General features: G+C 33.4%; 1 protein-coding gene across 1 annotated transcript in view; it reads right to left on the reverse strand.

Moving 5' to 3' along the window:
- Nucleotides 1-4681: 4681 nt before the first annotated feature.
- Nucleotides 4682-26598, reverse strand: part of LOC133323016 (disintegrin and metalloproteinase domain-containing protein unc-71) — a 172237-nt gene continuing 150320 nt past the window's right edge. The window contains exons 16-23 of the mRNA XM_061531973.1: nt 26253-26433; nt 25681-25831; nt 25221-25326; nt 12745-12909; nt 10813-10871; nt 7393-8092; nt 6082-6435; nt 4682-5326 (exon numbers count right to left, since the gene is read on the reverse strand). Coding sequence (XP_061387957.1) covers nt 4738-5326; nt 6082-6435; nt 7393-8092; nt 10813-10871; nt 12745-12909; nt 25221-25326; nt 25681-25831; nt 26253-26433 — 2305 coding nt within the window. The 3' untranslated portion in view covers nt 4682-4737. The remainder of the gene's footprint in view (nt 5327-6081; nt 6436-7392; nt 8093-10812; nt 10872-12744; nt 12910-25220; nt 25327-25680; nt 25832-26252; nt 26434-26598) is intronic.

A 26598-nucleotide genomic window follows, 5' to 3' on the forward strand; every position in this document is an offset into this window, starting at 1 on the left:
TTGTATTATCATTAGTTTGCGAATAGTATAATTTTGAATGAAAGAACTTTTGTTATTGGGAAAATAGTGAAAAGAATTATGTGGCTTCATAAAAAAGTGATTTTTAGAGTAATAAAATGACGCTGAAACAAAATAAAAATTACATGAAAATGATTTTCCGATCATAACCTAATGATTATTATTATCAAAGTAGATGCTGTCATTTAACCAAAACAAAATACGAGGTGGTAATTCGACCTGTATTTTGAACATGAATTGCATAATTTATTAGTACCGATAATTACATTACGTTATTAGACCGTTTGAGGGCGAATTCAATGCCGCCCGTTGGATGATGAGGGGATCGCCTCTTCTGAGAAAACGAAGTACCAAATTACCGACAATACGCCTAAGAAATTTCGCAAAACTTGTAACTACATTCAACATTTGTTGCGAGGAAGTTTTGCAGCCATCAAAAACATAATATTCGCACAGAACCAGTAAAATGTCTAAAGTGGAATGGGACCAGGTGCTTCATATGGGACCAGGTGAACGTATATTGAACAATTTCTGCAATGACAGTTTTCATCTGTCCTGAATCCGAAATGCAAAATTCAAGCTTCTTCGAAAAAAGTGAATTGATATATCCAATTCAAAATTCTATTACAAATTTTGCGATTTCTGTTGAGATAGTATTAAAATATTGTAACACCAATAAATACAACCACACTGGTAATTTGTATAGTAGTAGTATTAGTGTACATAGATATGAATATGAATTTGACATTCGATGTGACATTGATGGTTTCCTGTACTCCATATTAGTTTTTTGTTCGTTTTTATTTTTATTTTGATTTTTTTTTTTTTTTTGGTATAAAATATATGAGTGACAATGTATGTATGTGTGGATGTTTTTTCTTTAACTGCCCTCTCTCTCTCTCACTCTTCATTTACTTCATTATCAGCATCGTCATTGTAATTCTCGTCTTTGTTGTAAACAAATGTAATGATTATTCTTGATAAATTCGCATTTGTTATGGGTCGTTCATATTGCCTATCCCGTTTTGTTTATTTGTCTGTTGTGTGTGTGTGTGTGTGCATATGTCTGTGTTCTTTCATATTTTCTTCTTCTGTTTGGTGATCGTTATTGTTGTTATTTATTTTAGCCAAATGGCTTTATTGTTGTTGAATTATTATTATTGTTACAATTAACTGATTTATATTAACAATGATTTTTTTTCTGGGTTCATGTTGTTGTTATTCGATGAGCGAGCTTGTGTGTATGTGTGAGTGATGTGTATGTAGGTATGTATGTTTTGCAATACAATTAACTTTGTAATTTTTGTTGTTGCTGTTACAGTTTATTGAATTTGTGGTCAGAATTTTTGCTGTTGTTGCAATTCTGTCGTGTTTATTTGTTTGTTTGGTTGTGTGTTGGTGTGGTTAATGTCGTTGATGTTGCAGTTTTGTTGCATTATTAAATTAAAAATATTTTATTTTAATTATCAATGCATTTGCCATAATACTAGTAGTAGTAGTTGTTGTTTATGTCTTTTTCAACGTCTTTTTTGTTGTTTTAAACAGTAATTATTTATTTTTTTGTTTCGTTCTCTTATTTTGTTTTTTAATATTTAACACACTCATGACGATAATGATGATGATGGTGATGTTGACGTTGATGCCCTGTGATTTGTGTCAATGATTTTTGTTGCTTGTGAGACTGTGTGTGTATGTGTGGCTGTAATGCGTGTGTAAATATTTCTGTAAATTATTAATGAGATGCGTGTGTGTGTAATTTTTTTTTGTATGAATGTTTGTTTTGTTGTTGTGTGTTTCATAGAAATTGACATTTTCAATATTGTTGTTATTTTATTTCGCATGAATTATTTTCCATTTGGTTGTTGCTTTTATTTTATCTACAATATTCATTTTGTTGTTTTTTTTGTTTCATTTAAATTTCTATTAAATTTACTAACAGAACTCTTTAAATTCGAGTCTTTTTGTTGTTGTTGATTTTGGTAATTTTTGTTTTTCAAATTTCCGCCTTTGTTTTGTATAAAATTGTTTTTATTTTTAATTTTAATATTTTTTTTGTTTGTTTATTTTTTTAATGTTCTTCTAAGTGCTTTAATTTAACTAACTGTATGTATGTAGTACCTGTTTTATTATTGTTGACTTAAAAAGATCACTTAATTTTATTCATTTGTTCTTCATGCTTTGTGTGTTTTGTTTTTCAGTTTTAATTTTAATTATTCCTATATATTTTGTGTGGGTGTGTGTGTGTTTTATTTATTTAATTTTAACTTAGTATATCATACCGTACCGTTAGTAGGCATGGCTGAATGCATACACTTTGCATATATACAACAGTTTTCAGTTTTAGTGTTATTTTGTTTCTGTTTGGTTTTTGGGGAGGAGCCATTTTCAGGGGCTGGGATGAAAATGTGTCGAGGATATTTAACGGATGGAAGTATCCTTCCACTGACTTGACCAACCATATAATGGAGATCCAGTTTGTGTCCAGTTTTATTTTTAATTTCTTAGTATTTTATTTCATTATAACATATTTACAGTCTTCATTTAAAAGTAACGTTTACATGTATGCCTGTTTTCAATTGGGGGTTCTTGCTTACATTTTATTTTATTATTATTATTTTCTTTTTTAATTATTTGTTTTTTTCAATTGATATTACAACTTTCTATCTATGGTCAAATAGAGAGGGGCGGGGGAATTTGGATTAATGGTGGGGTTATGTAAAGTAATTCTGTATGTACATATTTACATTAAATAAATTGAAATATATTTTACATGGGACTGAGGGCAACTGGGAGAAATGAATTGCTTTATGTTGTGGTTCAAACTATAATAAAATTGTAGATATTTTCTAAAGACATTTTGTTTATGTTAATGTTGAAAATATAAAAATTTTAACATTAATTCAAGAACAATTTTTTATGAATTTATCCATGCAGATGTTTAATGAAAAAAAAGAGTCGAATATTTGTAATTTTCCCTCTACCAATGTTACATCCCGGAAGAGGATCAAAATTCAAATTACAGTAATGGGGTTGATGAACTAACATATGGATGGGAATATTATGACGATTCCATGTCATAGTTGGTCAATCTAAAGATTTCGAAAATTGAGCCAGACTCCATCCACAATTATATTTTTCAAAAAACATCCAATATAATACCGTTCAAAAACATGATGATATTGAAATAATAGATCAAAATTTCGATTGTATTCGAGACTCCACAGCCATGGAGAAAAATCAAATCGCATAAATTTAAAGTGGTTTCTTTATTTTTAGAATTTTTAGCACTTCTTATTACATATATTGTATTCATTTTCATTCTGACAATACGAAAGTCGATATCTACATCGATATTTATTTAGAGAATGCGGTTATTTTATATAAATACCCATTTATTTCAGTTTGAACCACAACAAATTGGATGTCGAACACACAGTGAGAATCCGAGGAACTCATTTTGTATATCATTGGCTCTCTGTTTGAGAATTATCAGTCGGAAGAGTTCACACTTTAAGAAACTCTGTGTGTGCGCGTGTGTTGAGCGTGCTCAATTAGAGCGCTCTCGGCTAAGGTGTATAATGCACTCCTGCAATTAAACAAGTTTGAATGGCATAGAATTGCATCGAGGAATATGTAATCTATCTAGTGCTTACAACAGGTTACACTGTGTACGCGATGAGAGGGGCGGGGAACTGGAAAATGGGGACGTTTTGTTTGACTAGCCTAAAGTAATTGTTCTGAGCCATTGCATTGTTTTGTCATTATAAGGCAAATGTCACCCATGCACACACACACACACCCGCACACAGGGAGTATTCAATTGACAAGGATAACATGGCAAAGGTGTGCGTGTGTGTGCGTGCTAATAGTAATGCGTGTTTGGCATGATACCAGTTACGTTTGCCTTCAAATGTTCACAATGGTTTTTTTTTTGATTTTTCAGGATGAGCCGGATGGGGATTTTGTGGTGGTGGTGTTGTTGGCCATTATCAATCAATTCGTTAAATTTCTTCTAAAGATTTGTTTTCTTTAAATTTAATACTTTACTTGTTTTTGTTTAAACTAAAATATGAATATCGTCTACTTTGTATAAAATCACAATATTTTCTTTTGTTTTTTTAGTGTTATTATTATTGTTTTTTTACTTTTGTTTTGTTGTTGTTTTTGTTTGTTTTTCTTTCTCTTATTTTGAAGATAACTAATCGAGTTTGGTTTGTTTAGAATATAGATGTTGCTGCAGTGGATCCATGTATTGTTTTCTTAATGCATGTTGTTGTAGTTGTAGGAATGTTTGTTGACTGTGAATGTGCACCTCGTATATACATTAATCTCGATCCGAATGAGAGTGGCAAGCATCACATGGCGGTTAGACAGATAGATACAGAGAGAGTGAGTGACTGATTTAAGGGTGGAGGAGGAGAAGGAGACATATAAGTGGCTGCTTTTGCATGAAATTCGTTCAGTTTTATTGCGACAGACAGGCAGACAGTCAGTCTAGGCATTCGGCAACATATCGGGATTGCTTCACGGTAATGCCTGCAATTTGTGGGCATAGCAATGAGGTGAATGCTGTTGTTGTTGCTGCTGTGACTGTTCCTGCTGCTGTGGCGGCTCAAGTTCCTGGCGATGAATTTGAGCTTGGGCATGAGAGCTATGCTGGCTGTGGTTGTTGGCGGTGACTTTGGTGCCTTTGCGTTTGGCGGCGATGGTGTTATACTATCAGTGCTTATATTCGGGATAACGACCATTCTCCATGATTTGACCGGTTTGACTGTTGTTGCTGCTGCTGGTGGTGGTGGTGTTGTCGCCGGTGAGCTGCTGCTGTTGCTGCGGCTGTGGTTGATGCTGATGGGAGGGGTGCTGATGCTGCTGTTGGTGTAGCTGATGCAATTGCAGCTGCTGTTGAGCTGAATCGCCCTGCAGCGTGTAGCGACGATTGAGTGGCTGGATAACACTTCCACTGCTTTCGGTCTCCGTGGAGGGTGGCGAGGGGTAGTAGTCCCTCTGACTTACAACGATGCCATTTGGTACGGTTGCCATATTCGCTGCCATATGGGCATTGACTGACGATGAGGTTGTATTGGCCGCTCCCACCGAGGATGGATGATCGCCGTGGTGCTGGTGCTGATGCTGGTGGTGGTGGATAACGGTATTCGCTGATGCCGTCCCCGATGTGTGTCCGCCGCCGTTGGATTGTTGGGAATCCGCTGTTGTACCGGCTAACGGTTGCTGCTCCATTACCACGACGGATACCACATCCTCACTCGCCCATCGGGCTAACTGTTGTTGAGCTTGAATAAAGTCATCACTAGAAAATAATAATCATAACAGGAACAACGGTACACGGAGTAACGAAAACACAAATAAACAAATAAATGTTGTTTTTGGTTTTGGTTTTGTTTTTTTTTGTTTTGGTACACCACACAACACACAAGAAGAATATTAAAATTGAGAGAGAAGCAACGCAACCGATAAAGTAACGTAAACGTAAAGGTAACGCAACGAAGCGGAATGAAACGTAACGCAACACAAACATCAAAACATAACCGATAAAGATATTTTCAAAACAAAATTCATTTCGAAATGAGAAAGGACATGATTAAGAAGCCAAACGAATCGAAAAAAGGAACGAACGAACAAATGAAAATCAAAGTAGTGTCATGTGGTTCATCATGATGTTAACAACAATAATTATGATGATGATGATGGTGGTGGTGGTGGAGGTGATGATCGTGGGGTTGGTTGTGTCCATTGTTGGTCATTGCACCATCACAATTACGATGACGATGCAGAGGGTGGCGCACATGCAAAGCGCAGTTCGCATTCAGGATGACAGTCGTTTGTTTATGTGTCGATGGAAATAAACGAAAAGAAACGATTCAAAATTATACACAAAATCGGCACACACACTCGTACATGGCAAAACTTATAACAACAGAATTGAGGGGTGGGGCTGGGCCGTTCAAAGTTGCATCAACAATATTGACCCAAAATGTACGGGGAGGGATGGGGGTTTTTTCGGCTACGTTCTATTCTACAAAATGCCACCGTGGGCGTACATACCTCTCACTGTCGGCCACTTCCCGAGGATCGAGACGTTGGTCTACCATCGAACGATCGTGGGGATCGGCACTCTCATAGATGCCGTCTTCGTCCTGATGCAAATGCGTGTGCGATGAGTGATGCGATGAATGCGGGCCGTGCGTGGCATGGCCATGGGCATGCGAGTGATGTGCATGATGGCCGAAAGCATGAGGTGAGTGTGACTGATGTGAAGGATGTCTACTGGTTGTAGTGGGATGTCTGTACCTTCCATACGAGAATCTCGACTCCTCTTCGGCACGCGGTCGACAACGACTGCTATAAGACGGATGTATTGTTGCAGTTTTTTGCGATTGTGCTAATTGCTGATTAGATCTGCGGGTGGGAGGATGTGGCCATAAAGGAATGGGAGGAGAAAAATAAAAGAAAAATCGTTAGATTAATACAAATTTTGGACTAAATGACTATTTCGGCATTGGTAGCATCTAATTGGAGCAATTTTGTCTAGGTGCCTATTTTTTTGTATAGCCAATTCACATTTATTGAGAGAGAAGCCCACTGTTCCTGTTCAATTTAGGGGTGGTATTGTATTCAGTGTTTTCTTTTTCTTTTCATACATACATCGATGTGTATGCGTGTGTGTGTGTGAGATAGAGAGTGTTTTGTGCGTGCGAGCGGTTGCCCTTTCGCTCCCTTCTTTTGTACCTTTACCTTCATCACACAAGGTATTCCACGCCATAGCGATAGTCTGTAAGAGATTTTAGAAATTGGTTCATATTCAGAGTTTAGTTCGGATTGGGTGCATGTGTACGTATGAATGGATCTGATTCTGAATTCTATCATACGAATACATTTGGTGGTTTTGGTATTAGTTTTGGTAACTGGTACTTGGTAATTGGTTTATTTTGGTTTATTTAAGTATGCTGTGTTTACATAGTAAGGGGATATTGTAGCATTTAGTATTGGGACTTGCCGAGGCAAAACTTTGTCGTGGTCCGTCCAATTGTCGCTTGCAAAACGCAATGATTCGTTGTTTTGTTCATCAGCTGCCAACAACAAAGTTCGGCTTCGCAAGAATCCCATTTGTTTTTGTTGAAAGCGGGTTGCACAACTCTTAATAAACATGTCTATATGTTTGCGTATTATTATTATTGTATTAGTAGTAGTAATCATTCAATCAATGAATCAATTCCTAAATAAGTATAACATTTGAAAGCGTTCTCTTTTTATGTACGAGTACGAGTATATCTATGCCAAAAAATAGACACCTACAATACAGCCCCAACACAATAATTATGATGCAGCAAGCACATTACTCAGTTAGTTACTAACCCTTGCGAGGATTCACTACAAGCGGCTGAACTATCTAATCTATAGAGGCGGTCGCCTTCGTTTTCCGAAATCCGTATGTCCTCTGAGCCGCTGGGACTCATGTGGCGCGACGAATGGTGTTCTAGCTGGCGTATGAGGTCTTCGAGGTTGCGTATACGCAATGGCCCCGTGGCTGGTGCATCCTCGTCGTCGGGCGGTAATTGCTGCTGCACAAGCGGCTGGTGCAGCTGATGCTGGGATCGATGGTGATGCATAATGGGTCCGCCACCGTGTGGACCACCCATACCCGATCCTGACATATCCAACAGGGTGTGCTGAGCACCCTGGTCGCAAATGTTCTCCCGGGAACTATTCTTGGAGCTGGCCGAACGTTTGTAAGGTTCGGTGGAGTAGCCCAATTGCGACGAGGCACACTCCTGTAGTGTTTTGCGTATCATTTCTTCGCTCAGACTGCCAGTGCCGACGGGTGTATTGCCGGTGCCAGTGCCGCGATGTGAAGCAGCATTACGTAGTGCTTCCAATATATCTTCATGATAGCCGTTAAGCGATTTGAGAGTGCGTTCTACCTCGGAGACAGCAGCATTGCTAGTCGATGCCATTGTGCTGTCCTGAGCGATCAATTCCATATTATCCGATTGTCCATCGTCATGCATACCGCTGTGAACCATACCATAGCCGTGTTTCTTCAAAATACCTTTTTCTGTGAAATAGTGGAAGTAGGAGGAGTTGGAGAATTGTTTTGGTCATTGTGTCATACCGGTATGCTCAACAAGAGGGTAATTTATAAAGTTCAAATATTTCAAAAATAGAAACATGAAACAAAATAATAAAAATTTCTAATATGAATGTCTGATATAAATATACTCATTGAAAACTAATTTATTTCAAAGAGATTCGGTGACATATGGACAATTTAAAAAAAATAAAAAAGAATCGCAAGTAGCTGTCAACGATATAATCGTTTTTTGTACTATATCTGAAAATCTCCTATATAAGTAATGGACTTTATGTGAATTTTACTACCAGTCACCGAAGAATTAACATGATTTAAAAGATATAAAATAGAAGATGTCTACGAATGATGGCTACATAGACCCAACATACAACAATTCTAGGAACAGATATTTTTTTACATTAAGTTTTATGTTTATGGATCTAGAGCAGAACTAAATTGAGAGTAAGTGAGTGAGAGCGTAGCTGAGAGATAATCATCAATAAATGACTGACGAAAAGACAAAAAAGAGAACACGCGTTTAGCCATCACCGTTATCCTACTATTTTGTGTTGATATTTATGGAAGATCTATACAAAGGCAAAGCAAATTCATTATAAACTTCTTGTCCACTTCCTTTAAAGTTTGAAATGTCGAACTATATTTAAATTTCAACAATCTTAGAATCTCTATATTTATATATGTAGCATTATAATAAAATATTTTAGGAAACTTTTTTATATTTAGATTAGTATGATAAATATTGGACGTTGGATTAATTCAATTTCATAAAACTGTAAAATTACTTTTTTTTTTAATTATTGAAAATGTTAGTAGCTTGTCAAAAAATTAATAAATAATGTTTGTTTTTATTTTTCTATGTCTTAACTGCCCGACAAATAAATCATAAAAACCAATAAAATGACTTTATAAATTACCCTTTTCTTGACGTTTATAAGAAATGTTTTGAAGTATGCAGAGAGAGAGAGAGAAAGAGAAGTATTTACAAATGTTCAAGTGTTTCATTGTTTTCGTTTTTCTTAGATTTAATCTTCGTTTTCTTTGTTGACGTTCATGTTAACAGACATAGTGGGTGCATGTGTGCAGCTGTGAGTATATGTGTGAGTGCGCAAAGTAGAATTAGAAATATAAACTTTAAACATAGACAAAACAAATGTCCGGTAAAATTGAAAATAACTCTCTAAGCCAAAGTGCAAAAAACAGTTGAAGTGCAGAATTTCAATTGGAATCGTGAGTATTTGAATCATTTTTCATTTTCAATTCAAAACTTGTCGATGCACAACGTCTAAGCCACGGAACTCATTAAGATTTTTGTGTAACTCGTTGTTTTGGTAATTTTTACGAAATGTTCGTTTGTATCCTCCTTTGAACTCTTCGTTTTTATGCAATTAACATACAACATTCCGTTAGCACAATAAAACATTTAAAACAGGACACATAATGAATTTAAATATTAATTTCGGGAGCAAACTGCTAAACATGTATGTATGTAATACGAGTATGTAGTGTTTTTTTTTTGTTTTGTTTATTTATCTAGCACATTTATATATTTAGACTGACAATAACTGAATAACCACCTGCTATACTAACCATTTTGTGATTGATTACAGTTGAGAACACGAACCAAGAAAGAAAGAAAGACTCACTACGAAAAACACACTACTTTAGGTGGACATTCATTCGCACAGACTTTATTTCAAGTTAAAACAAAAAAATAATAATTGAACAAAATTCGAAAAAATAACATTGGGGCTTAAAATAATAACAACGTAATTCGTCAGTTGTGCTGTATCTTATATGTTATACACAAAATATTAAATAATAAATATTAACACATAAATATAAATAATAATTAATAAAGAATAAAATAATAATTTTCTTAGTAATTTATTCATGAATTATTATTCGATAGTTATTATTTGGTCTGTGATCACAAATTTAAGAGTTAGCATATCATGATGTTGTTTCACAATTCGTTTTGGACATTTTTTAGCTGCTTAGCATAACATGAACTTTTTTTTCGTAGACAACAAATATTGTACCAAGTTGTATAAAATTCTGTATTTAACTAGCATACCAATGAATACTGTAATTATGCGAATGTTCGTCCCTCGATTGAAAAATCACAATTCGATATTAGTTTAACTCTGGAATCGAGGGCCTTGGCTGGGGTAAAATGGGAGGGACTAAAACTGATTTTAATATTTAAATAAATGTAAACATTTTTAAATGTTTTTGATTAAATTCAATTCTGTATTGAAATTAAAATTAAATATGGTTTTGCCTTTTCAAATAAATTAAAATTGTATTATAAATAAAATTGTTCGTTAAATGTGTACACCAACTGACGATTATGTTTTTGTTCTTAAATAGAAACAAAATCCACAAATACACACACACAAATCAAATAAAAATTATACAATATTTGATCAGATAAAATATACACAGGAAACATTGAACGCCAACAAAGTTTAACTAATTTATATACGAGTATATAATTTGTTCACTAGTTATATTAATAAATATTTATTATTTTGTTTTGTTTATGTCTGTTTGTATAAAATGTAGAACAGTTACACATTATAGAGACAGAATTTATATGTTTATGGATTTATGTGTTTGGTAAATAACAACGAAAAACACTATCTGCACTATTTATAGGTATATGAGACAGAAGTCAAGTTTACCTGAATGCTGGTGATCGTCATCGGCCGTATAACGGCGACTGTGAATGCTCTTGTCACGTCTGCAAAAGAACAAACAAATTATATGGTTAAAAAAGGTATAGTATAGTAGTATTCGAAGTCAATATAAATAATAAATTCAATTAAGGTCTTAAGATTTAGGAAAAATTAATAACACTGTAAATATTTTTTTTAAATTTTTTTCAGTTTTCTTCCACATTTTTAGTAAATCGAAAAATTTTAATTTAGTTCTTTGATACATTGGGATTATGAAAACCTAAACGAATTTAGTGGCAAATGTCTCGTTGGCAAATAGCTAATCCGGAGTAGTCTTGTTAGACTGATTTAAATATGTCTTGAGAAGATTGATGGCACTAGGTAATCTATCTATTTTACCAGGAAATTGAATAATTTATTAAAATACCTATATAATTTAAAGAAATTTATTGGATGCTTAGATTGGTGTGTTGTTAGGAGTCTCAAGATTATGTCACTACAGTTTAGAATGGGTCCTGGTAGACTTAACTTAATTTTATAATTAACTTAATTTTATAATCTCATTTTAGGTTATAGCGATTTTGGTTTTAAGTAAAATTTTCCTTCCCGATATAAATGTTTGAGGTTATGTTGATTTTCCCTTGATGTAGGATTTTAACATTCCGTTAAGTATGTAAGTTGGAAATTTAAGGTTACAGAGGCACCAGCCGATTTTATATATTTTGTGAATCTTAGTCACATTTGCTAGCCAAAGTTGAATGCAATTTGGAATTTAAGGTTTTGTATGTTGCCCTTAAAATATCCCTTGCCGATACTCTCATTGTACCTGCATTGGGAAATTCGAATTTGGAACGGCACTAAATATGGTACAATTTGTATTTGGCGAACCGGCAGAGCTAGAACTTTTAAACTTGGTATGAAGGAAATTTGAACTATATGTATCTGAAATGTACTAAAATGTACTTAATTCGGTACAATTTCGTAGCATGTGAACGAATAGAGCTAATAACATGAAATTTAGAATGCGAATCAAAATCGAGAAATAGGGTCAATTTCGCAGCATGTGAACGAATAGAGCTAATAACATGAAATTTAGAATGCGAATCAAAATCGAGAAATAGGGTCGATATGAGGAGGTGGTCTTGGAAGTGTGTGCTCATGTGTACGAAAAGTACTAAGCAGTACAAAATTTGGTACAATTTGAATTTGGAGGAATGAGTGGCGCTGGGATCCTAAAATTTTAACTTAACATTACCGTCGGATTGTTGGACTGGGATATGTTTAGGAAATTTGTACATATGTGTACGAAAAGTACTACATGGTACTATGTTTGACGCAATTTACATTTGGGTGATGGGATAGAGCTATAATACTAAAATTATGATATAATTTGGTGAACCGATAGAGCTGAAATCCTAAATTGGGAAGTATGACTTCTATTAGATTGTATCCGGAATTTGAAATTAAGATTGGTGTTGAAGTGTATGACTGGGGAATGTAGGAAGTTTTGGAAATGGTACTGAAGTTGGTACAATTTGGATTTGAGTGTAACGACCGAGGTTCTAAATTTGGATTTAGGTGAATCTATATTTGAAAGTGGGTAATAAATGGTACCACATTTAGCATAAAACTAAATTTCTGTGGCGGTCAGAATTGGTGTGCAGTGTTGAGATATGGAGGTAGTTTCAGAAATACGTACTACAAGAATACAAAGTTTATAAATGGTACTGAATTTTAAATTATGGTCGATATTGGTGTGTAAGTTGATTAGCTCTTCTGATATGTGCAGTTTTCTGTGAAAATAACATAATATATTAAGATAGCTAGCTTTGGAAACATATTAAAATCTCAAAATAATTTGCAGCGATTTTTCAAAATTCACATGTTTGGCTTGGATTGCTGCAATTGTATACGGAATAATTTGATTGAAATACTTACGTGAAACCTGATTGATTTTCGTAGACATTTAATTTATTGGAACCATCTTGGGAGATCTCTTCCACTGATTGATGATTGGGGGCAGTGGCTGGTGGTCCACCGTATGCTTTGGCCATTGGCTTCTTGGTATAGGGTGGATCGTATTTAAGGGTTGTAGTCTTGCGCCTGTTTGTACCAACGTTGACAACATTACATCCAACGACATCCATCGATAACAGTGGGGACGCAGCGGTGATGGTGGTATTATTTTTAGTATTTATTATTCGTTTCATGTTTTCAGGTTTTGAGTTTATTTTGAGTTTGGTTTTGAGGTTTTTCGTTTTTCAATATACAGATATATATGTATGTGGATAAATATATATTTTTTGTATTGGATTTAGATTTTGGATTTGGGATTGGATTGGATAGTTCGATTTGAAAATGATGATATTGAGGGTTGGTTGATTGGTCGGTTGGTTGGTTGATTGGTTAGTTATTGATTTATGGTTATTATGAAATTGGCAATATTTGTAGTTAAGGTGGTTCGGTTGTTGATTGGTTTTTTGTTTGTTTGTTGTTATTGTTCATGTTGGTGTTGTCGTTGTTGCCATACGTTGATGATGACGATGGGTTGGTAGTTGGCGTTTGTTTGCATTTTGTTGTTGATGTTGTTGTCATGGTTTTGGTTATTATTGGTTTGATGATTATCATTTTATTTATTTTAGAGCAGATTTTGATTAGTTTTTATCCATTACGCATTTATGATTATTTTTGTTGTTGTTATTATTGTTTAATGTGATTTTGAATGCGTCACACGCATACACGGACAGTGACAGCGAACGTACAATATGACATTGGATGAGTGGCGCACATTATGCATGTGTGTGTGTATATATATTTTATGTAGCCATGTAGTTTGTGTGCCATCCGACAGACAAATAAATGCATTTTTAATTATTTCGTTTTGATTTCGTTTGAATGAAAGACGACCATGATGTCGAGTGTCATATTATTGTTGTTATTCATTCATTTTGTTTTTTTATGATTTTTATTATTATTTTTTTTGTTTGTTTTAATTTCATATTTTTATTTTCCGTGGGGGTTTGCAATTGAAGTTTTTTATTATTTTTGTGTGGAATGGAGAATAAACAATTTGGATTTGTATGGAATAGTAAGTAAAAGAAACATATGATCGATTAATAAGATACAGTTTAATTTCAATGTAATTAATAATTTTTGTTTTGTAATCGATTCTTTTATTAATCAAAGAAACACAAAATTAAAAAAATATGTAAATAAAATTACAATCAATTTAAACACAAATTTGAACAAAAATTACAGATATCAATTAATTGAAAATGATAATGAATTTGCTTACAGAAATAATTGGAATTAAAAATTTGTGGAAAATCCGGTATAAAAACTCGCAATGGTTGCAAAAGTTTGTTATTTTTATAAATTAATAACTTATTTTGAATATTTACTGAAGTAAAATCATAAGTTATTCTCGGTATTACCTAAAAGGCTAGACTTGATAGCGACGAAGATATACATATATTTCATAGGTAAAACGATATATTTGGACTTATTTATCAGTCAAAATTGGACATACAAATTTCCTTAACACATTATCTGGACTTACATGATGTCTTATTTTCCGAATAAAATTTCCAAAATTCAAAGAATGTACATTAAAGATCTAAATATATGTGAATTTTAGATGTATGAATAGGCATTCCAGAGTTTTTGGAGAAACCTTAGATCTCGATAAATTCGGTTGAATGTTCCTAATTTTTTTGTTTCTTTATTAAACTGGAGTCATACATCATGAGTGATTTTCCATTCCATGTTGCAGATTTGTGTTAGCCATAGGTGCTGTGATCAACATTATGTTTTTACCAATACTAAAAGCACTGGTGATAATTAAATAAATTCGTCATAATCCTTGACATAATGTAAATTTTATATTTGAATTTACGTAGTCTTTTAAGTATAAATATTTTACATTTTCGAGATAAATTAATTAAAATTGAACATCCTGAGGGTACGATAATCAAAATGTTTGTATTATCTCACCGGATATTAAATGCGATTAGGGAATTTAAACAATTTATATAATTTTGAAAATAATAATAACAATAACAATAAAAGAAGAAACGATATTTATAAAAACATCTTTTGCAACCAAATGATTTACCTTCTTTTCCACCTGTTGAGAAAATAGCAGGTGAGCGTGTATTGGTGTGTGGCGGTCATGACGTTATTCAATATGCAAAATGTGTGAGTGTGTTAGTAAAGATGTTTTATTTTGCTTTCATTGTTGTTGTTATTGTTGTTTTTGGTTAGTGTGTTAGGTTTGTTGTAAGAAAATGTCATTGCAACAATGTTTATCAGATATTTAGTTGTTGTTGTTGTTATTGTTTTTACAGTGTAAAATGTACAAATATTAATTATTTAGTTTGTTGTTATTGTTGATTAGTTGTTTGATGCAAATTACAAATACATATGCATACAATTAATACACAAACAAAACACAAATGCAACAATTTCAATGTTTTATATGTGTATCGGGCATAATCAGGCGAGCATCGGTCCATTCATCGAACATATGCATGTCGATCGTTTACATGACACAATTTTCAATTCCTTTCAAAGGGGCTCAGTAGAAAGCACCACCATAACTCAAAATGTATGTGAACTTTAATTTTACACATTGTTTTTTGTTTTTTATATTGTGTTAATGTATGCGACATATGAGGTGCGTCGGCACACAAGATGCAGCCAATCGATCAATTCTTGCAATATGGTGTACATTTAATGCGAACAGAGATTCGTTGATCCACCATGGCAGGGCAATGGCATGCACGACGTGCTGACGTCCACATTTGGATCAGCGAATATCTGTTCTTCAGATCACAGTCACATGGTAATGACAACTAACTACATTCCATCGATAAGAGAGAGATAGTTGGTTTTGAAATTTAATTTAATTTTTTTTGTGGGAAAATCCGATTTTGTATGGCATATTCGAAAAGATTTGGTATGGGGACCAAATATGAATTGTTTACTTGTTTCTTGTTTTTTTTTTTAAGGAATATGCTTTAAATGTTTGATTGGTTGGTTTGGTATTCAATAAAAGTTCTTAAAATAGTTATTCAAAATTCAAATACTCTAAATCCTACATTACTAGTACGTACTCCCCGGTCCGACTATGTAGGTATAGCTTATTAAATGAGAAAGAATGAAACAAGAGTGTGTTATAATGGCAAATTTCCACTTACCTGTTACAGTGCAGTGCAGCTGTGTTCAGTCAAATGCAGTGAATTGTTTCTGCTTAGTCGCTGAAGTAATACTCCATACTCCATAGACACATACCCACACTCGCACACATACAAAGCGAATTAATTCATGCACTCAATCACAATGGACCAAAGTCAAAAGTTACCAAGTCATAAAATGACCATAACAATGCATTTTTACAGCTTTGCCATCAAACAAAGTTGCCTTTGAACATGTTGATGGCGGTGGCCTGTCTTTTTGTCTGTTGCTAACCACATTTATGTCATGTCATGTGGTTGTCATAGTCGGATTTAATGTCATTCAATTGATGATGCATTTAACGGATGTCATGTCCATCCATTCAGTCAGTCAGTCAGTCACCCACACCCACGTCATACAACAACTACAGCAACAACAAATATTGTATTTCAGTCTGTTTTGCTATTGTTGTTGTTGTTGTTGTGAATCGAATTTTTTGTGTTCCCAACTTTATGTCTGTATCAACTAATTTAATTGTAGTACATTTCGTAGCAATTGTTGTGATTCATTATTATGGTGCACGTTTAACCAATTCAACGGGATGGCCATACCAGGTGTTTATGACCCAATACAAAGACAAATGTATGGAAATGCATTTGATTGAAGTGTTTTATATCTGACCTTCTTCACCGACGTGAAAAAGAAGTACATATGTTTTACTCTAGAACATTTTGTAAATGCCGCAAAATCAGTTAGGAAACAAAGCCAAATTGGTAGACACTTTGCAATGAAAATAATTAATAGAAGACGTTTTTCAATAATAAATTTAGCATAGAAAACTGAATTGAGACTAAATCAGGGCTGTCCCCACTCATACATATATTTGTTATTCCCCTAACCAAACTGTGGTACAACGTATTATGTCTTTGTACATATGTTTGTATCATGCAAAAGGAAACGATATAGTTACATTATTCCTTTTGAAAATGTGCATAGAATCACTTTCTGAGTCGATTTATGCATGTCCGTACATCTCTCCATGTTAAATTGTAAAGAAAGTACAGGTCGCGTTTACATAATTTTACCCCATTGGAAACAAACGGCTCAAATGAAAAAGTATAGTATAGGTTGCAGAATGACATATAAATATGTAATGGATGAATCTAAGTCGATACATAAAAGTACATAAAATTTCATCATTCAAAAATGCGACGTCTGTAGGGACAGTAAACTGAACAAATTTAAATTGTAAAGTAATTCATTATATAGATAATGTTGATGTTAAGTAAAAGTTGATTCCCTTTTCCAATCAACCTTCAAATACATGAAAATACTGCAGTTATTAGATTTTTTTAAGTTTTGAGAAGAAAAAGAAATAGACCGTCAAAAATATTGACATATATTACATATAAAGGACCAAGCTATCGAAGATTAATTTTACGACCACTACTTGGCAAAGAATCGAACAACGTCAACAAATGGACGGCGCTTTTATTTGGAGGAATTATCTCCAAGCTGTGGGATCCTTTATGACACGTTAGAATACAATTTCATAAAATTGTTTCATGTGTGTTGAATACGCAAGGTCCTTATTTGCCTGTGTAATTGAAAACGGCGAAAATGGACGAAAACATTTTCTTATTTAATCGAAAATTGTTTGCATGCCTAGAAAAATTAATTTTTCACAGACTGGAATTCTATTTTCAAAAAAACAAAAAATCCAAAATACGCATTGTTCTTGTTGAAATTGTTTAATTTTATAATTTTATACGCAATGCGTATTTAGGTAGAATTCATTGAAATACATGTATTTAACACTTGAGGTGAATACAATTGTACGCATACGCTACATCAAGGCAATTTTCCGTTTTTAAATGAATGACCCTAAAATAATATATTTATATTTAAATTTCTTGAGGATTACTTTACATTACAACCTGATTTCAAAAGAAAACCTTTATGTTGTGATTCTGAATTCCACAGAAATTCAAATGTGATAAAATACATTTTTCAAAGACGAATTTATCTTCACCCGCACACATTAAATGCACATTGTAAATGTTTTGGTTTTACAGAAGTTTCTATGATATTTTGATGTGTCAATATATTCAGAAATAGGTATAATTATGGTATAGGTATAATTATATGATCTGCAACTCTTATAATGTGTCGAGTATTCAATTTCAATTCATACATTTGAACACAGCTACACTGTTTAAAGTGAAATATTAATATATTTATGGAAATAAAGCAAATGACCAAAAATAAGTGAATAACTTACCTGAAGTCGGTTGGGCGATAGTGTTTGGTTCATTTTAATGGGGTTTATTGATTTTCAATACCTTTGCCAATATTTTACATATTTTTTTTTCTTAACAATTCGCAAATAAGCGACGAATCGAAAGTATGAAGGTGGGAGGTGAAATCGCATTGATATGCAGCGATAGCAAATAAGAGTAAATTTCGCTTTATACCGTATTATAGGTTTTTATTTTCTTTTGTCGTTTTTCTTCTTTTGTTTTGCCAAAAAGAAAATAAAAACTCATTCAGTGACATATTACGAGAAAAATTTGTTTTAAGGTTTGCCCAATGTTGCCATGAAGGAACGAACGAACGAACAAATAAAAGAACGAACGAACATTTGGTATGAAGAACGTTTGATGGGGATTTGTTGGATGGAATAGTATACGGTACGTATCGATAGTAGGATTTGGATATTTTCTTCTAATTATTTTTTTGGTAGTTTTATTTATTTTTTGTTTTGTTTGCTATTATCACTGAAGTTGTGGAACGAGTACAAGTACAAGTTGTTTTTGTGAATACTGAGAATACTGGATACTGAGAGTACTGAGTCTACATAAATGCTAACAGTCACAATGACGACGACAACCGTAAAAGTAGTAATGAAAAATTTACTTTATCCGGACTTCACATTGGTTTTGCATTTCTTTTTTTTCCAACAACGTATATTTGATCTTTGGCTATATACGTTTCTTTTGTAATTTTGGAATTTGCTCCTTTTTTAATTAACATTCATATAGAAAATTGATATTTTTCGATGTTGATTAATTGTTTGGTTTTTCATTAATAATTGGAACTTAAAAAAATTTGTTACAAATTAAAACATTGAATTTAATGAATTTAATTTTTTGTTTTTTTTTTACTGAGCAGAGGAAGTGACAGCTTGCAGTGGTGACTGGCTGGCTGGTTGTTTTTTTGTTATAGCTTGACATAACTGAGCGTGGAAGTAGTGTGGGTGGTGGGGGCGGAGGAAATGGTTATGTGGTGGTGCCTTATAGGTTTAGCTTGTTCCTAGGAACTCTTCTAGAGACGTATTTTCATGGTTACTGGGAAATATGGCAATTTTGCGTAAAGGATTGTGGCGGTGATGGCGGTAGTGGCAGTAGTAGAATGTGCAATAAGCCAATTAGCAAGCATTGTGATTATTGTTGATTACAGTGTGTTCAGGCAAATTTAGCAGCAATATAGCTTCATTAGAATTTAAAAAAAAGGAAATGGAAATTTGTGTTTTCCTCCTCTTGTCTTGCAATAACATTCAAAGGCTTACAATGTGTGAGTGTGTTGGGTGAGCGAGTTAGGGAGGGGGGTATGGACTGCGTGGGGCTTTTTGGCTGATTTTTGTTGTTGGTGTCGGAAAACACAACATCGAGTTATGAAACACATGTAGATATGTATATAAGATACGAGCGAACACTACAAACAAACACAAAATCATATATATACACCAATAATGAAAACACAGACAGACACAAAGAGATATTTAGATAGAGAGAGAGATAGTGATATGAACAAATATACAGAGTGTATAAAAGGTTTTTTTGTGTGTTTTTGAAAAATAAAAACAATTATTAATTTCAAATGTCCATAAGAAACAAAAAAGATTTCAACACACAGTTGCCAACAAGGCAACCACATAATGGCAAAAATGAAAAAAAAATATTCACAATATGAAAAAAAGAATATTTTTTTAAATAGATACATGTTCTTGTTGTGGTTTTGTTGCTCTTCAATGATGAAAACTAATGAGAGAAAATATTGATAATGGCATTTGTTTTTTATTATTTTTTAGTATTCTATTTGGTGTCTACCGGTGTTTTTTTCTGCCTTTATTTTTATGAGAACCTATGGTTAATGCTATGGTTGGAGTCTAATGTACTGACTTGAGTGTGTATATGTGTCTAAGAGAGTGTGTTAGTGGTGATGGTGGTTGTGTTTAGAGGTCTTTGGGGGCAATGTGGCAATGGTGTTTTTTTCTCGTCATAGTTAATATGCAAAATCAAAAACAAAATTAAAAAAAAAAATAATTACAACAAATTGACTTTTTAATCAACCAAAGAATCGTATAACAGATTTCGATTGTTTAGCTTTCAATCGCTTTATCGTTTGTTTTTCTGCATTTTTTTTGTCACCAAATATTGGTTTGTTTGTTTTTCATTACTTCTTTTCAACTAACCTCAGACACAGGGAGAAGTTTCTATGTACTACAACTGACCTGTAGCACAGTGCCATCAAGGTGAATGTTACAAAAACGAACCCAACAACTGACATTAGTACACCAACTAGGAATACTGTATTTGAGCCATGGTAGTTCTCTATACGAGTTTCAATTCAGAGTTTTGTGTATGTGGCGGTGGCGGTGATGGTGGCGATTGCGATGGCGGTGGCGGTGGTTGGAAATTTCAACAATTATTTTTATTATCATTATTGTGAGTGTTGTTGTTGTTGTTTGTAGTTGTGTAAATAAATGTAAATATTTTCAAATGTGTTGGGAAAACATAAAAATATGAATTCATTGTTTGTTTGTTTGTTTGCGAGGAAATAATGGCAAATATTTAATTAAATTAATTAATTTAATCAAATTTATGCACAAAAATTTGTTGTTCAAGAATCCATTCCACATGTGTAAGTAATAATGGACGGGTTTTTTTGTTATAAATAAATGCATTGGTTAATTATTTTTAGTTGTTTTTTTTTCGTTATTGGTTTATTGATCGATCGATGGATAGTCGTTGATGAAAATTGAATTTTCCATTGCGTTGGGATTGGTTTTTGTTTGGTATTTTGTCAATTCGTTGGCATTGATGTGGTCATCACCAAATGTTATTCCATTATTGTAGTTGATGTTGTTATTGTTGTTGTCGATGATGTTGCAGTAAATATATATGTAAAGTAATTGATATGTTTTGTTAGAATACAATACAACTAAATTAAGTAAATTTGCATTTAAATAGTTAACGTAAACTGACAATAAAACCTTCACTTCATCACCCTTCCTGTGTTTTTTTGTGTAGCTATCGTTGGGACAAGAAGAATCTCAGCACGCCATGACAATGGTAATCCCAAAAGCGCGCATTATTCAAATGGATATTGACCTCTTTCATGCATTCATTCATTGATGATGGACAGTTTCAGGACAAATTCCTCGCCAACCATCCATCCACCCATTCGTTCATTCATCTATCAAACCAGACCCTCGAACCATTAAAAAAACTATGTGTATAAGTATTTTTTATGGTTTGTGTATATGAGTGTGTGTGTGTGTGTGGTAGTAGTTCATGCATAAAAGATGAATTGATTTGTATACAACAAATGTGTTACATTCAACGAAGAGAAAAACATACGAACAGAGAGTCATGTAAAGCCACTGAAATAATAAATAATTAATTAGTAACCTCCAATCAATCCCTTGCTATTATCAACACAATACCCTCCCAAACTCACACATTCACACACTAATGTTTCAACAATTCCTGAAGTAATAATGAAAAGCTTTCAATAGTTACAGGTGGTTTGAGGTGAAAGTGTACACACAGGTAAGGCGGGCTATAGTGAATATGAGGTTTTGCTTAAACTATTTCCGATTTCTTACTTCAAGAACTTAAGACGAACTATTTTACGAATTTTGCTAATAGTTCAAAAATAGTAGCTCATTATAATACACAAATTACATCCCTAGTTTTATGTACATGTTCAAAATATACTTCAGATATTGCATTGTATATTGGTTCCCTTAATCACGAGTGTACTGTTTGTGGCTGTGTTGAGAGGCCAGTACATCATACATCATTTCTGAGATGTTGGAAAAAATATGTATTCAGTGTTTCAAAAGCCACTTTCACTATTCAACCGAATGAATCAATGGAAATGTATATCCTAGATGCATTGAAATGTAGAAACAGGTTACTAGACCACTTAACATGTTTACTATACATTTTAAATATATATATATATTTTATGTTCTATGTAATACTTAAAATCTAAAAATATGTAAAATTTAAATTTTCAATTGATTTCGTAGGAAAATCAAATTAAATAATTAAGTATTAGTCCAACATTCATTTGGCGGTTTTCATACTTATTAACAATCTAACTAATCTAACCAGGTGGATTTAGGAGTAAAATAATCCAAGGGACTTGTAAAAACTACGAGTTATTCAAATATTCGTTTTATGTCAAATTTTTTTCAACATAAAATTGAGTTGAGTTGTAACGATAAAAGTGAATATATTTTATTGTTAGCAAACAAAAAAAATTCTGTAGATTTTGTTTGCATTTTTCTATTCTATATTATTATAATTAGAAATTTTAAAATAAATAAAAAAAAAAACAAAACTTGTACGACAATATAAATTAAAAAAAAAATAATTGAAATATATAAATATATATATATATATGAGATGTATTTGAGAGAGATGTATTTGGACCCACACAAACATATATAATGGAAAATAAAGGATTTAACATTTTATATATCACCACACTTATATTTGGTTTGATAACATATTTGCTGATATACACAGTAAGAGAGAGAAAGAGTTAGACAGATGTTAAGAACGAGAGAACACGAGTATTGAAAACAAGAATTGTGATAATTCATATGCAAACATATACACACACACAGACAAACATATATTTATATACATATTTAATATTTTCAGAATTATACGAATAATGATAATAACATTTATATTTTATCGATAGTTTTATTTGGAATCAAACATACACGCTCACATATATATGATGAAATATTTGTTAGAGGATTATATGAGTCACGCACACACACACTCTCAACTTCGTACATGTTTCTTACGCTTGCACAAAAGAAAGTGGAAAATAATAATTTCTTGTTAAATATGTAACAGATACGTATGTATGTATGAGAATAAACCAATACATTCCCACTTAATAGTTTAATATCTAGAATAATGAAATGTGAACATATGTACTCTCGTATGTATGTATACATTTAAATTCATAAATATTTTCCAAATTAAAATTATTCATTAGTACAAATAGACAATTAAACAATTTAAATACATACACACGCACAGAAGGAAAGGAACACACGCATGTACATATTAAATTGGCCATAGGCAGAATTTTGAATATCGTTTATGCACCCCCATCTAAAGACAATTATTGTGAGAGCACAATACTAAGATGGTATCTTTGGCTATGTAATGAAAATAGTGCAAATTATTTTGTCCTGAATGCCCACGGCATTTTCAATCGAAAAACAATGATTGTATATGCTTTAAAGGAAATATATTAATATAGATCCAAAGTATAATATTGTAGGGACGCTGTATAGTGAACCGATATGAAAATAAATATAAGGGGCGGTGACAAATTGGTGGTAAATTGGCACAAAGAATTTACAGATTTCGTTTGGGAACAACCCCGGGACTTTAGCAGATGAACGGCAACACGAGGTACTGAAAGAAATACAAGTTTAACCATTGGAGGAATTCAATGTCGAAACCTAAAACGAAAATCACCTGATCGAACAAAACTCTAAATTATTCGATGTCTTTTTATATATCCCTTACTAATTGGATATACATGACCAGTTTAAATAATGATAATTCATCTATGGATTTTTCGTTTTCTCTTAATGTAGTGTGCGATCCTGGTAACCGGAATAATAAACCATTTCTTGTACGAATTTCAGTATGCATATAGGAACTGGACAGAAATAATTCCAAAACGAATTTTGATGTAAAACAGTTTGTATGGAACTCAACAGCAAATATCTACATGTAAATAATTTATAAAACCAATTTTCTCGTATTCGTCGATGCTCAACTTTTACGTTACAGATATGTATCTGATAATAGTTAATCGAAAGATATATGATCTAACCTGAAAACTTACTACCAACCACAGCAATTGATAGTTAAATTGTCTTAGAATTTGTTTAGGGCAAAGAAGTATTCCCTAGACGTATATTCCCTTTTTACTTGGTGATAACTGTTGCAATCACATTTTGGACATGACATTCAATTTGGAAAAGTGAAACCGCTGCCTATATTTTATGGAATCGCCCTCTCTCTACATTTGATTATATTTCAATGAAATTTAAATATGTTCTATGGTAGTATTAGTATACATACATATATGTTCATATGTCTGTATACATGCATACAATTTAGAAAGCTTTATATGACGATATGAGAGTGTGTGTGTGTGAGGTCTTGTATTTGAATAGGCACGCAGTTTACTAGACACCCACCCCTCTACTTCGCCGTCGAGCAGTGAGTGCAGCGTGGGATGTTCGGTCGGTAGGTGGTTGGTTGGTTGATTGCTCTTCTTCGTGTCCGCTTTTGTTTGGGAAGGACAGAAAACCAAGCAAATGTCTTTTTGTTCTTCTTCACATTTTGTTGTTAGTTTTGCTTTTTATTTCGTTTTTTGTTTTGTTAATGATTGCAAGTGTGTTAGGAATTTTTTGTTTGTTTGTTAGTAAAAAGCGTTTTAATTGCGAAAATGTACTTTTTGTTCATTATCAATGTTTTGTTTGGAAGCTGTTTTTTCCGTTTTTTTTTCAAATCATAACAAAATATAAACATAGAACAGTGAATAGAAAAGGGATTGTATTTGTTTTTGGGGGACAAATTTTGTGTTGTGTTTTTCTTTGGTTTTTTTATTCGATTTTTATGAGTGACCAAAAAATTGCAGCAAAATTAAGAGGACAGTTAATAAACCAAACGACAAAAAAAAAAAAAAAAAAAAAAGAAACACACACAAATCAAGGATACCAAATAATCCATAAACAACAAAAAATAGGACACAATCAATGTAATTGATTAGATAGTAATAAAACAATAACTGACGACAATACGATAAAATCGGAAGGAAATCAACAAAACAAAACAAAACAAAAAATCGTTACAGTTGTGATCAAATTTGCTGTTGTTGTTGATGTTTGCTTGGTACTCTACCTGTAACAAACGGCCAATGTTGCGAAACTAATGAAGACGCATTTCACGATTACGGTTAATATGATGACCATGGATAATGTGCTGATTCTATCTTGATCTGTGGAGGCTGCAATGGGTGAGGTGAGGCGTATTGAGAGCAGTTCAAGGCAGAGAGAAATATGATACAGAGGTTTGGTGCTTGCAACAGCCCAACGATGTAAACGCTGTCATCACATGTCTACATATCGTTGGGCTATTGCCCGGCCATTCATTGTTCATGTTTTGTCCTCTTAAGGATTACCATTGTCATTTTATAGTTTGAAAATAGGCGCAGAACTTAATTAACTTAAAACATGTGTACAAGTCAGAAAGAGTCTGGCCACTCGACCACTGGCCACAGACTTCAGAACAGTGGCATCTTCTTGGCCTTTGTTTCTTTCTGTTTCTGTGTCTTTTTTAGAGTTCAGTTGATTTAGCTTACCATACGGCGTCTCCTTCTTCTCCATTTTGATTGTGTTCTCTTGCGTTGGCAGGGCTTCCGTTGGCAGTGGTGTGGTTAATAAGACAATTAGGCTGCAATCAAATCCTCCCCATCCCATGTCGCAGAAGCATTTGTTGGTGTTGGTGCAAACCTGTAGGGACAAGGGGAAAAGACAAGGGAAGAAAATCAGTCTTTAGTGGGACATCGTTATGACAACATATGACATGGCCTTCGCCGCCGTTGCTGTCGACTTCGAAATTGATGACAAACTGCGCCCCACCACTGGCGGTCAAATCAATGGACGCTGTTTATTGCAATGACGTACTAATTGGAATGAGGCTTTCTAGGCGAAATTACTTTCGTAATAGTTTGGCAACGAACCAATTGTATGCCGATGCAAAAGTCCACAAAAATCAAACCACATCAACTTTGACGGAATGGTCAGCAGCAAGCCTTAGCAGTTATTAATTACGTGTCTCTTTTGATTTCGCAATCAAACCCGTTTCTTTTTTGTTTGAACTCAAAAGGGGGCACCGTTGTTGTGCCAGAAAAGCAGTTCGATGGAAACTTACCCCTCGATCGTTACACTCTTGACCAAGACTGTTGGTTGGACATTTGGTTTGGTCGACATGTGGAAATATGCTGACACATGTCTGATTGAGGCAAATCAAATTTTCACCGCATGGGGTGCCATCCTTGACCAACCCATGGTCGGGAGTTTCACCAACTCCTGTTCCTTGGCCGCTTGTAGCTCTGCAATTAAGGAAAATATTATTTGCCAAATGTATGTAGCAAGCACGAGTTTTGGCTATAGTACGTGTATGAAATAAATCGATTTTCTTAGAAATATCAGCGGCGATAAAAATTGTATTTCATACATTTTTTTTATTTTACTTTTCAATTCATAGTTTTGTGATG

Source organism: Musca vetustissima, unplaced genomic scaffold (genome assembly GCF_032173495.1).
Source record: "Musca vetustissima isolate MV318-11 ecotype Yass unplaced genomic scaffold, APGP_CSIRO_Mvet_v1 utg3678, whole genome shotgun sequence".
NCBI lineage: Eukaryota > Metazoa > Arthropoda > Insecta > Diptera > Muscidae > Musca > Musca vetustissima.